Source organism: Xiphophorus maculatus, chromosome 9 (assembly GCF_002775205.1).
Source record: "Xiphophorus maculatus strain JP 163 A chromosome 9, X_maculatus-5.0-male, whole genome shotgun sequence".
Classification (NCBI taxonomy): domain Eukaryota; kingdom Metazoa; phylum Chordata; class Actinopteri; order Cyprinodontiformes; family Poeciliidae; genus Xiphophorus; species Xiphophorus maculatus.
The window spans coordinates 4,903,431-4,917,710 of record NC_036451.1 but is presented as its reverse complement, the minus strand read 5'-3'; the positions used below and the strand labels follow the sequence as shown (position 1 = coordinate 4,917,710).

At 36.6% G+C, this 14,280-nt stretch overlaps 1 protein-coding gene across 1 annotated transcript in view; it reads left to right on the top strand.

Annotated features, from left to right (window-relative positions):
• LOC102227952 (anosmin-1-like) overlaps nt 1-14,280 on the top strand; it is a 47,964-nt gene that overhangs the window by 17,613 nt on the left and 16,071 nt on the right. Inside the window, exons 3-6 of the mRNA XM_005803894.2 lie at nt 10,061-10,123; nt 10,724-10,931; nt 11,553-11,737; nt 13,413-13,542. Coding sequence (XP_005803951.1) covers nt 10,061-10,123; nt 10,724-10,931; nt 11,553-11,737; nt 13,413-13,542 — 586 coding nt within the window. The remainder of the gene's footprint in view (nt 1-10,060; nt 10,124-10,723; nt 10,932-11,552; nt 11,738-13,412; nt 13,543-14,280) is intronic.

Below are 14,280 nucleotides of genomic sequence, written 5' to 3'. Positions count from 1 at the left end.
CTTAGATGGAAGAACATAAAATCATGCATAATTGTCCAATGGAAAGAAAAGAATACTGGCAGGGCAACTGTTAGTTGTGCAGTCCACAAATGTAACTTTTATGAAAGAGTGTCAAGACGTGCAACAATGCTCAAAGAATACCTGAAGAAGCTTGCCACACAATCTATGTTTACGAGTGCAGGTGCAAGTCTCTACCTGTTTGCACATCTAGAGATTGAAATGTTTGGCCCTTTTTGCACAAAACTTAAAGTTCAGCCAGACTAGATAGTGAAAATTAGGCCTGTGCTTTGATTGAACAACTCTAACACTTGAATAGCATTTTACCTAAACCATTCGATTCTAGCTCTAACTAGCTGTATGTTTAAGGTTTTCATCCTGCTGGACAGTGAACCGCTACCTCAGTCTCAATCTTTGCTTTTGGATACTAAAAAAGGTTTTCTTCCACAATGTTTCTGAATTCAGCTCCATCTCATATCCTTTTCTCATCATGATCCATTGATTACATACATTCAAACAGAAATACTTTCTAATGTCTTAGGTGTGTTTATCATATCTGTTTTTGATTTAAGGTTTCTAACTTACAGTAAATGGGTTAAGTATATTTTAGCACACACAGCGAACAATAAATCAAGTTTAAAATACTTTAAGTTTTATCATTAACAAAATCATGCAAAATGAAAAACATTCATATCCGATTAAAATAACATTCAGTTTATGTGTGGGTCTGAACTGCATCAGTCCAACCCAATGAAAGAGATAACAGAGTAAAAAGTTGTTGTGTCTTTATAAAGCAACTTTGTAGCTGTAAGCAATCCAGACTGACAAAAGGCAACTTTATTTGAGGCTGAGTCCCCTTGCAACATCTCATAAACTCCTTTGGCCATATACGGTGCTTAAAAGAGTTTGACATTCGAAACTTGTAACAGAACAATGCTGGGAGTCGTAAAGATAGTTTTCCCTCAGCTCCTTTTGGGTTCGTATGAAAACTTGGGGCAGTTTTTTCTCACAGAGTTTGAGAACATGTAAAATATGCTGAAGTATTTTTAGACTTAATTTAATCTGAATTAGATTTTGTAAGTTCTATCTATTTTTGTGGGAAGCCTAAATCTTCCAATCTTCTGCTGCTGTACAGACATAAAAATATGTTGAAAAGTATAAAACACCTTTTTGTATACGTTTTAGCTGTTACGTAATCTCAATCTCTGGAGTTGCAAATTGATTAACTGTATCTATTTTCTTCTTTTGTAGCTAACAATTTTACCTAAATTTTGTTTATTTTTCTGAAAATCGCCATCCCAGTGCAGGGCAAACAGCAAACAAATAGAAAAAAAAGAAGAAGAAGGAATGAACAACATGACATGATAGATAAACATGAGTGTGAAGCTTTATATTCATATGTTCCTTCGTTTCATCGGTTTCTCTGTATTGTAGACGCACAAACTGAGCAGATGTTGCGCTAACACATCTGGTTTGTGTCACATCATCAGTGCACTGCTTCTCTCACTCTCTCTCACTGTTTCTCTCCTGGGAAAACACATGTGAGCTCACAAAAATGAAACTGCAGCTCTGTTTCAATTCTCCATCCATCCATCTCCTCTGTCTTTTATCTCTTTTCCTTTTCACTTTACAGATCACACGCACACCCAGAGTGGATTTAGTAATGTTTACCAGGTGTGTAAGACAGCAGGATGTACAACAGCATACAGAGCAGAAGTATTAAGTCACTGAGCATCTCTCTCATGTCATCCTCTCTTTAGCATTTCGTCCTCAAAGCCTATCTAGAAATTTGGTTAAATTTTAATAAGCATACTTCTTTATTTTTAGTTTGTAATTTAGTTTGTCTGTACAACTAAAACTGACTGAAGCCGATTTGCATCATATGGCAGCAGAGCTTTGACAGAGGATCATTTTAATATAGAATTTTATTTTGGTTTTCCCATTGTTCTATCTATTTATTACGCTCAAGTTGAAAATCCTTTCCAATTGCACATTATCTTCCTCAGTACATAATGATTTGCATATTTATTCACAACTATGCAAAAAAAATTAACATAGATTTTTGAAGGATTTTTAAAAATTTGTTCCAAAGTTTACATTTTCTAAAACCTGAAGTGCACATTACTGTGTGTATTATGCAAGTAAATACCATTTTAGTTTTAGAACTCAAAACTTTTAGACAAGAAGTTCCCAGTGTTGGAATCTAAACCCCCTATTGAGGTTGCGACAACAAAAATGATGTGCCATCCATATATGTATTTTTAAAATGTTTTTCTTTTTATTCAAGATAGGCAGTTAATTGCATAATGATGTTGCTAATTGAACATAGTATTTTTCTTACATGTCAGTAATTTTCTTTCATACCTTGTTCAAAAACTTTTAAAACTTAAATCCATATTGGGACATGGTATGTGTATTCATGTTGTTCTGGTTCAAATGTTATATTATCAAGTAATTCTGTTAATGTAAGTGTCACCTTGAACCCGAGGGCCAAAGTTAAAGTGGACTATACCGAATCTTTATGTCAGCGTCTTTTAACAGCAGTACATTTTGTAGTTGGGTTTTTCATTTAACGTAATTACTCATCTGGATGGACATCAAGCCAAGGGTAAAAATCAACTGTAGGGAACAAATCATATGACAACACACCTGTAGGCTGTCGGAGGAAACTCAAAGGGGGTATTACGAAAAAAATTAACCAAATCTCCAGTCAATTAATACTCATTACATCTTTTGATTGGCATATTGTGACATTTTATTTCTTCAATTGTTTTTTGGAAAGTCCTGCCATGTGCTAGACTTTGATGGAGCTTTAACTTTCTCAAAATGTGGTTGTGCTTAAACACATAAATAAACAGAAAAACCTTTGAGGTAAAGTCCAAGAAATTTTCACCAGATGAAGAAAATATAAACTCTATTTGAAGGTAACCCAGAAACTCAGACAGAAGCTTTTTTTAGGTTGTATTCACTTAGCCAGTGACCGTTTTTAGGGATTGAACACATCTGGTGGCTGTCTTTCTTTTACCCTCTCTCCCTGCTCCCATTTTCCATGGACCTGTTTCACTGTTTGTCTTTCATCTCCCCTGTCCTTTTCAACTGACACTCACTTTTCCATCCATTCCAAACCCACCATCTCTCTCCCCTTACTCCCATTTCCTTTCCTCCCTGTTTCAGATTGTGGCTGTCATCCCTGTGTTGTGGCAGGTGAAGTCATAAAATAGCAGGAGACATGAGAGGAGGGCCGAGTGCCATGGTGTGATTAATTATAACAGAGATATGCAAGGAGCTCCTGTGCAAATTGTACACACATAGTGGCTCAGATAGTCATTAATCTAGGTCCTGTTGTTTTATGTCTTGCTGTGTTAAACAGTAACATTGTCAACTTCGACCTTAACCATGTCTACTGAACCTGCTTTCACACACATAACTCATTGTGTTGCATTCAGGTTCAACACTGACTGCTTGTCTCTCAGCACCTCTTCCACAATTGCAGTGTGTTTGAGTTTTATTGATTTATTACATACAAGTGATATTTGAGTGTATAAGGTTTGCACCTCCTTGAAACCACAAATATTTTCAGGTCACATCACCTTCAACATATCACCTCTTCTGTTTTACAAGTTTTCTTCAGTTTCATCACTGTTTTTTTATTTTATTTTAAAAGAAAAATCAAACCAGATATTTTTTCTGGGATATTTTAGAATTGGAGACTGTGGCATAACTCTTATGCTGCGTTCAAACCAAACATGATTTGGATGCCCGGGGTGTCTGGTTTAATTTTTATGTGGACGCGTAATAAAAACACGAGGCATATTTTGTGCGTCTAGAGCTGCATGTTTGAAGTGTTTTGAGTGTTCGACACTCATCTAGGGCATTCAACACTGCTGACACATCTGATGCGGAAGTCACTGGAGTTGGAAAATCTGAATTTTTCCAGCTGGATCCAGAGCGTCAATCAATCAGAGAGACTCCGCTACATGACATAGATGGCTGTAGTTGGTGTCCTGCCAAGAGATGTAGGAACCGGTGCGGGTTAACAGGTCATCAAATTGGCTGAAAACGACCCTCGTGAGCACGCAGCTGGGTGGTGAACATCAGTAAATAACTGAAAGCAAGTCATATACTCTCAATATTTCATCTGGCATTGTACGAAGAGAACAGGGGGAGGCAAAATAAGCTAAAAGTCAAGAGGCTCCTCCCACTGGGCGACATTTGATGTGTGTCTAGAGCAAAATGTCAAGCGTCTCACTTGAGGCCTTGGACGCGGTTTTGATGCGCGGAATGCGTTTGGTCTGAACACAGCATTAGCATCATTCATTAATTTGATCTGTACAAGTATATCCTACAACCACTTGAGCTGGTGTCCATCTCTAGAGGTCAAGAGGTGTTGAGCTTTGGTTTTCTTTTGGGTATACTCTTTAGGCCTTGTCAAATTCTTTTCAATTCTTTGTATTTATTAGTGCCAACAAGGGGTTTGTTAATTTAGTTTCTTAGTTTATTCTTTGTACATTTTGATTTATTTTCTTAGATTCCTGTCAGGTTTTCTCAGTTAGTTTGAAGATCCTTTGAGATTTTGTTCAACTTCTCCTGTGCAATTTAGCCTCCTTCACTCAGGTCCCCCTGCCTGTATTCTGCCTCGGCTGTTACTCAACTACCTCTAATTAGATCACCTGCTTCTTTGCCTTTCTCCACCCTGCTTCTGGATTTAAGCACCTGGAACTTATTATTGTTATTGGATCCTTCTGTTACTTTGCTGCTTTGCCTGATATTCTATCACAGCCTTACCTGCATTTGCTCCTGCAAATGATTTATTTTTATTACATTTCTCAATTCTTTTGCACCAAATTTTTGTTTAACTCTCACAACATAACAGGTTCTGGTTTATGACCCTCTGGTAATATTTGTCTTAGGATAATTACAAAAAAGACATGGATTATTGACATCAGAGAAACATGCAAGTTGATCTTGAATGCACCATCAAAATAATTTTTTAAAATTATTGTCCATCCATCATAAAATTGGAAGGAAAATGTTAACATGCAAGTTCTAAAAAATGCATCCTCACCTTGAGATTTTTTATGACGCCTCTGAGATGCATCTCACACTTTTTATTATTTATTTATTTATTTTTTAAGAAGGAACATGACTCTGACTTGTATTAAACTCATCTGCTTCACCAAAACAAGTAAGTGTGCCACAAACTTGTTCGGTTGTAAGTCTGATGTTAATTTTGTACAACTTTTGGCCCAAAATTTCTTAAACTGTCCTTAACTTTGGGGTCTGCCAGATCCCATCTCTGCAGAATTGCTCTTCGTGGTGCAGGGTCACATGCCAACAACTAAATAACAAAAATTATTTAACTTTATTAAATCTGTGAAAAGGTTTGTGTAAGAATATATTGTCATCTACCTTAAACATTACATTTAAACTGATGTGACTGAATATGGAAAAAGACAAAACATAACTGAATATACATACTTGCATTGTCTTAAAAAATAAGCAAATGTCTTTTTAACCTGAATTGTTTGTACTATATTTGTCAGACTGCAGCAAGGGTCGAAAAATAGCATCAATGCCTTTCTCTTTCTGGGAATATGAGAATTGTGCAATGCATGATACTGGTGGATTATGTTTCTGTTGTGAAATACTGTTTTGATCTTCTGCGAAGTCTAAAGCAACTTTTCCCCAGAGAGTCATAAAATGTATCATGTTGCTTGGTTTAGAAAGCTGAGAAAGAAAAAAGAGCACATGATGGATACTGAGTCAGTTTACTGTTACTGCACTATTGATTATTTCCTGATAAGATCTTTTTGTTCTGTATTGTGTTGAGTTTTTTGTGCTTGGCTCTCTCAGAAAAGCACCTCCATGACCAAAGCTGAGGTCAGAGGGGAGAAGAAAAGGATAAAAAAGCAAAAGAAATTAATGGATAGAAATTCATACCACATACATTCATGTATGAAAATACAACAAGTTGTGCTAAATGTAAATGCTGGTGTGACGTTTGGCCATGTTGAAGAGGTAGTTTTTAGGAAGATCATAACATTCATGTCAAGTGATGAGACTCATGGAAACTTCAACAGGAACTCGTCAGATCTAATTTTCAAGTTGAAGCTATACAAATGTAGATTCTAAATAAAAGTTGCAATTGGAATTTAAAAAATAATCACAAAAACACAATGAGATAATGTTCTACCTGCTACCCCTCAGTTTTCTTATGTATTTTGCTTAATGATTGATAGCAGTAAGCTTTGACATCCATTACACACCAAAAATCCATTTTTTGTTCCTGTATATTTTTTGTCTTCATTAGTTTGGATCAATAGTTCTCAAGACTCTCTGCATGTCTTTTTAACGTTTCATAAACTGAAGAGACAAACCAGTGTTTTAACATTTAACAGATAACTTTGCGAAGAGCAATATTTTAAAACTGTTAAGTACCTTATACAATTAGGACTTTTGGTTTCCCATTTGCTTTTAACAAATATGAAGAAAAAATTAGTTTGAAAAGATATTGTAGCACTATCAAAGTATTATCTTTCTTTTTAGATATAGAGTGATTCATCTATCAGGACTTTGATGGATTGTTAACTGTTTATGTGCTGTAGATAGTTTTTTTACTTACATTTTTAGCTTGCTGCTATCGAGGACCACCTCCTGTTGGGTGACTTCATCTGTGGCATAGAGGTGAATTGTGGAGTAAAATTGATTGATTTTCTCCACTGCCCAGTGTGACAGTCTCTGCAGTGTGTCATAGAGGTTATGAGATAGTCAGCAACACAGGAGTCAGCAGACCTGCTGACAAAACTCCTGAATAACTTCTCATACAGCAGACAAGGTTGGGTGGTGTAGAAGGTAGAAGAATGGAAGGACATGGTCCTCACATTACCACATCTGTTATCCAGGTGAGACTGGAAACAATGCAGCAGAATCCATGTGAGACACATCTACCCCCACAGGGGGATGGCAACCAAACTTTAGAGGTCATGAGCAGCCATCACCTGCAATCTTAGGTAGGCCAGAACCAGTCAGTACAAAACTGACTTATATTATACTGTAATGTGAGTTGAATGCAAAGTTTGTGAGCCTTGATTGGTTTATTAAGTATTCAAAGTATCCTAAGTTTATTTAATTTGGTGAAGTTAGACTTAAAATCTTAATAGGATCAGAATGTAATTTCTGTATATCCAGACTCCATATTTTCTGATAGCTATAGAGAAAATTAATCAAGTTAGATATGTAATAATATATTTTACACTTCAAATTTTGTGTAAAATGTCTTCCAACATATTTATGTCCCTTGAACGTCTTCAAATATCATGTTGCAACCAAAACATAGAACGTATTTTACTATTAAAAGTTTTTCAGGGAACATTTCTACGACAGTGTATTATGGCCATTGTAAACTGAAAATAAATAAATCACCCTAAATAAATTTCTGCCAAAAAAACGACTGAAATTTCCCAGAAAAAAATCTTGGAAATTTTGTAGTGTTTTCTAAAGAATTTCTGAGAATAATCTAAAGAATTTTATAGTTTTTTGTCAGAAAAATGGAAAGAGTCTGGAGCTGCATAAATACCAAGACAATGGAAAGGTAATGGTGAGGTCAATACATATAGGGGAAACATAATTATAAATTATGAAGTACTTATTTCGGCAGCATTCATGCTGAACCTCTTGTTGGTATTTCCTACAAACACAGTAGATACTGCATTTGTTAAACCCTCTGAATAGCAGACTCTATGGTGAGGTGTTGAAGGGGTACCCTAATTTTTCAAAATGGTAAAAACCAAGCACATATGTCTTCAATGACTCTGCTTAGAAGATCATGTGAGAACCTTTGATCCTCATGATTTCATTCTGAATATTTACCACCGCAAAAGTCTGGATGAGACCATTTTAAGCAGCCCTGCATCGATGAATTTGTTAACTGTTCACTTCTATCAAAGAGTTTACCCACATAGATGAACAAAGAGGAAGTTTTTCTATCATTTGTTAAATCATGTTTCTTCTTCTGGAGTCGGTGGGAGGGAATGGACTGGAAAGATGATTGAAGCCAGGCGCAGCAGGAAGCTGAGGGAGACAGACAGGCATGGAGAGAAAGGAGGCGGGGGAGAAAAGGTTCAGGGTGAAACCGCAGTTTTTATATGCTGTCTGGTTTTAATTTGGTGAGAGACATCACTCACCAGTTCACTGAGGTGGCAAACCAGATGAGTGTGCTTTGGGAGAGTATTCTGCTGGCTTACACTAGAAGATCTGCTGCTGGAAATCTTCTAACTGCATGATACTTTATTCATTCTCATCATTAGGCCCTTTCTTCTCTTTATTTCTTGATTCTTTTGCTGTTTTGGATAAATTGTTCTGGGAAATGCTTGTGTTCGTTTTCCGGAACAGAACTGAACAGTTGTTAATTTATACATTTTGTTATTGTTGCCAATTTGAACAGTCAGCTAGAATCAATCTTGATTGTGCCTTGCAAAAGTGTTCATACTCTTTGAACGTTTTCAGATTTTCTTTCATAACAACCACAAACTTAAATGGTTTCTACTGGGATTTTAGACAATTAAAATATCTGAAATGCTTGGAATGGATGCTTGCTCAACCTCCTTTAATCCATACCTAAACAGAGTCAAGTGCAACCAATAAACTCATAAAGCCACCTAATTATTGAATGAACTTCACTTGTTTTTGGCACAAGAATGCAAAACTAAACTTTCTGCATTTGGACATTTCCTCTACATAAACATAGTGCAAATTAAACAACGGAACCAATAATTTAAAATAAATCAAATGGAAAAACTTTGATTCATCGCCCTTTTGCCTAAATTTTTAAACTATTTACACGTATAACCACTTTAGATTTTTTTTTCAATATATAGAGTAATTGTAAAGTGATTACGTGTAATAAATGCACATATTTTGAGGTTCGTAAAATAAAGACAATAGAATATTAACACATTTGTTTTGTAGTAATAAGTTTAAACATTGATAGATTTTAAGATAATCCAACCAAAATCCCCATTGGATCTATACTTTCCACTTTTATAAGTTTCAGAACATAACACAATCTAATTAATTTCAGAAATAATCTTTGAATTTTCTCAATTAAAGTGTGCCAAAAACAAAAGATAAAAGTCATGTTATTAGGATTTCACTACCTGTTAAAAATATCTCTGGTTTATTGAACATGATACAGTATAATAAATCAGTTTATACTACATTAAAATGGTTTACTCTTTCATCCTAATAAATCCACCATGACTGCAGCTGATTTAAAACACATCGCTATAAGGTCACAGTGGAGCTGCCTTCATCACTCGTCTCATGACCAATATGCTTGCTGTGACTGAGTGAATCATAGTTTAATCAAACTCACAGACCAGTGTGTGAGACTCAATCTAGGTTTGTTCAATTTACTCTTGTATAGGAGAACCAGTGCTACAATAGTTTTATTTTGACAAAAGCTTTGATGCTGCATTCTCCACTTCTCCCAACACACTTCGGACATAACAAACATGTAAAAGAAGATGCTCTGATTAGATCTGACTAAAATCTTACTTTTTGGACCAAAGCAATAAGCTATGCTTGGCAGAAACCTAACACTGTAAACACACCATGTTGGCTATGGACAACAGTGGTGGCAGCATCATGCTGTACAGATGATTTTCTTCAAAAGGCATTGGATAACTGGTCAGAGTTGATGAGAGAATGGAGCTAAATACAGGACAATTTTGAAAGGCTGTCTATTAAAGGTGGTAAGCAGCTTCAAGACAACAAACCTAAATGTACAGCCAGACCTTTAATGGATTCATTTACATTGAAACAGATGCTTAGATTTAAGAAAATCGACGTGTGCCACACTTTCCAGATCTTCAATCATAAAAATCAGAAAGTTCTGTTTCTCATTCTTCCGCTTCACAATTATACACTGCTTTTGTTAGTCTGTTACAAAAGGATCAAAGTAAGTAAGAATATTAATGTATGGGGTTTCTATTTGACAAAAGTTTGAAAAGTTCAAGTCGTGTAAAACTTTATTGTCCCATACTGCTTTTGTTTTTATTTACAGTGCCTTCAGCCATGCAAAGAATTATGGGAAACCAGGAAGATGTTCTCTCCAAAGTCATGTGAGGTAAGTCACTGCAACTTTGGTGGCATTGTCTCTCTTGCAAAAAAAAAAAAGAAACATGCATTTCTTGGCAAACTGAAGATGTTTTTATAGTGGGAACCTGGACGTATAAACTTCCTTGTGTGTTTGTGTCACAAATCTAAAGAGCTTCTCCAAACATACAGAAGAGTGTGCAACTGTTTCCCTAGTATTTTGCATGTGTGTGTGTGGCCCTAAATGATTATTTGTAGAGCCAGTTGCTGCGGTTTTCAGATAGATTAGTTTTTCATCACAATAGCTGAAGCGTGTTACTGACTGGCTGGCTGGTTAGGACCACAGGGTAATTCAGAGCCATTAGGTAAAGCTTGTGTTTACATCTGGCTAAACTGCAGCCATGTGAGCAGACACGGAGATACACACACAAATATACACCCCCTCACACTTTTGCTTTTAAAGGAGAAATGTGAGCGATAAATTTCAGAATCATAGCATGAAAAACATTTACCTTGCCTGTGTAATATTTTGTGTGTGTATTCTGAGATACTGCATATTCTAACCACAGTGTGTGTGAACCTTGGTCATAATAATAACCATAATACCTCTTGGGTTGCATCTTTCTTTCAGAAACAGACAGAGTGTGTGACGAGCAGAGAGTTTCTGGCATCTTTGAGATCGTCCCGGCAGGGAGACTGCCCCCCACCTCAGCGAGCCACAGGATTCGCTGCAGCTTGTGTCGAGAGCTGCTCATTAGACCACGACTGTCCGTCCTCCAGAAAGTGCTGTTTTAATGACTGCGGACACACTTGTCAAGCTCCAGCCAATTTATACAAAGGTAAATATAAATCCTTCCAGTTCCCTGTTTTAAGAACTTTGGGGTGTTTATTTTAGGATTTACAGCTACTTCTCCATCTTTTTAAATTTATTCTTATCACTGTTATTTTTTTATTTTTCTCTTTTTTTTATTTATTCAATCTTTATCTGACTGGGAAGAAAAAGCCTGTTCAAAGTACAGCTGACTTCCATCCAAATACCAAAATATTTTTAGGATGAGACTCAGATTATCACACAGAGGCAGAGCTGCCTGAGTTGTGGTTAGAGTTTGACTGTTGCAACAATAGAAAAAAACCCTACTTGAATAACTTCTCTATTTCTAAATTTACAGTTATAAAAAAGTATTGCTTGTGAAGTGTTTCTGAAATAATGATTATGTAGTTGAATTGCATAGTACATTATAATTGCATATTACGTGTCTCAACAATTGTCCACATTCAACAGGACATTACAAAATCCTTTGTTGTTTTTGTCATATTTAAAGATATAGTTTACTTTAAGCTATAGCTTGACAAAAACCAAAACTACTTTCTTTCCCTGGTGTTTTAATTGTTTTGACCAAAATAAAATAAGGATTAGCAAACTCTTTAAATATTTTCTTTATTTTATCTTTTTGTTGCAGGTGTTCCCTTAAAACCTCGCAGGGAGATGAACTTTGTGGAAGATCCGGAGGGTCATGTGAAGGTGGCGTGGGTCTCAAAGTTCAATGTCAGCATGGAGCCTGTTATTTACATGCTTCAGTCCCGCTGGAACATTGGCATTCACCCTAGTGAGGACCACGCCTCTCCGTGGGCTACTGTTGTCATGGTGAGTAACGAACAAAGCAGCTTAATACTACATCTCTATTAAAGCTGTGATTTGGCGAAAAGATACAACAGAGAGAAGAAGTAGAGAAGTGATGAATGGCACATAATTTGTGCTTTAGAGACATAAATATTTGTACTATAACAAACTGTCTCTAATTAATGAGTGTCATTGGTGGGGAGTTTAATAATATAAGTGAGCTGACAGCCGCAAAAATGTGTCTCCCGGCACTCATTCTCACCATTAAAAATGGTTCCTGTGCCTTTAACTGTGGAGCAACACACCACAGCATTTCTAACATATCTTTACCTCATAACTCTCAATTTGCCTTAAATGATGAAACATCCCAGCTATGGAGATGGATGCTAGAGTCTGTTTCCACCTCATCAGTCTGCTGCCTTGCTGTCTAAACCTCTCTGCCCCAGCCAGTCTCTCCCACTCTGCCAGGGTAAACCCGTGTGTGGGGGGGTGTGCGTGTGTATTTGTGTCAATGACTGTGTGTGTGAACTGCACGTTTGTGTGTGTGTCTGGGGGAGGTTAGGTAAATAAGCAGAACTTAAAAGGGAACCACAGGCAACCGCAGTCTTTCCACTGGCTGATTCTGAATGACTGAATGCTCATTATGGACTTAAATAGATGACAGCGCGTGTCGGTGTGTGTGTGCAATGGAGTGTGGATGAGCAGCTTTTAACTGTCATTACATTCGAACTGTCAGAGAACATGTGAGTCTGGACCAGTTTTTACCATACTTTGACCAGATGGTTTAATTTATATTTTAAGACATTCTGGCAGCGTTTATCTGAATTTTTGCCCCAGTTTATTATATTCCTGCCAGTGCAGGACAACTTAATTCACTCTGTGCACAAGCCATAGAGTAAAACTTGCAGTAATGAATTTTATGTTTCATTGCAAGAAAACTGTATTTAGAGATGTGTTGACCTGGGCAACAGAATTGCTGAATTTTACTTAAGGTCTTTTTTTTCTGAAATAAAATTATTAGGGGAAAATAGCTTTCCTTTGAATTGAAGTCATTTAAATGGGTTGTCAGTGAAAGTGCTGGAGTGGTTCACTTCAAAGGTTAATAGTTTTGTTCGTGCCCTGCCCCCAATTATTGCTACGCACTGTTGGTCAGCTGGCTGAAAAAAAATTGCTCATGCACCTTTATGCTTACAAGATTGACCAGTTCGGGTCAGTAGACCATTATAACAAATCCTGTCTGTACATTAAAAACAAGTATGATTAATTTTTCCAAATAGTCATGTGTTATTAATATTTAACTAACTAAATTAATATATGTTGTTCAGTCAATGAATCATGTTTATGGCCATTAATTGTGTGCTCTATAACCTGGTTGTCATAAAAAGATCCAACCAGCAGAGGGACAGTAATGCATGCAGCATTTTATATTGATTCTGTGAGGTCAAAATGACTCTCCTTATCAGTACTAGTTATGCAGGTCCTAACTTCTATATTTTATGTTACAGACGCAAAATAATTGAGGAGGAAATAATGAAAACTATTCAGAGTCAAACTGTCTCATGTTAAAACCTTAGCACATCTTTATACCAGTAACTAGCCCATGCCTACTACTATGTAATAACAATAACAGATGTGATAAATAATCTGCTGCTCTAAACTGGATTTTCTGAGTAGTTTTCTTCATGTGATGTGATTTCAGACCCTGTCTGAGGATGTGATTTTATCCGATCTGAGGCCTCAGCGCTGGTATCAATTCAGAGTTGCAGCCATCAACAGCCATGGCAGCAGAGGCTTCACCACACCCAGCAAGCACTACATCTCCAGTAAAGGTAATAAAACAAACTCAAAACATAGTTGTTCCCTTTTGAAAGCTATTCTATGTGTCCCACTCACAGTGATGAATCCTGAAGGTTTTCCTTCTCCTGCCAGTAAATTTCGATATCCTGTCACAAGATGCAGAATGCAAACACTTGTGTTCAATTTGTGTCACTTTATGAGAGAGATTAAATCTCCCTGTGGAGCTGTAGAAAACTCAGTAACACTTCCACTCTCCTCCTTTTCTGCTCTTTTCTCATTTTCACTCACAGTTAATGCATAAGGTATACGCTGGTTGATGGTAAAATACCATCAAACAGTCCATAAAACACAGGCAGAAAGCTGAACATATATATATATATATATATACATCTTCATATGTGGCTCTTTGCACATGTTAAAAAAGTCACACACTGATGTCCTCCTTCAGTTGGTTCATTTCCAGAGAGAAATCTCTGGTTTGGGTCAGAGAGATGAGCTGAACACACACACATTGTAGGTCATTCATCTAATGCTCAGCTGTCTTAAATCATACTGGTGTCAGGCCAGGATTGGCTCATGGTTTGAATCCCCTGCCAGCACTAAATAGAGCATGTTTAAAAAAAAATCCTGGCTATCATGTTGAAAATAGCTCAGCAAACCAGTTCCTTATCAGTTGAGATATAATCAGAAATTATGCAGAGGTGTTTGAGAGCACTGAGGAGAAATTTCCCGTGCTCCATTCAACTTCAGGCTAATCTTTGGTCCTCAAA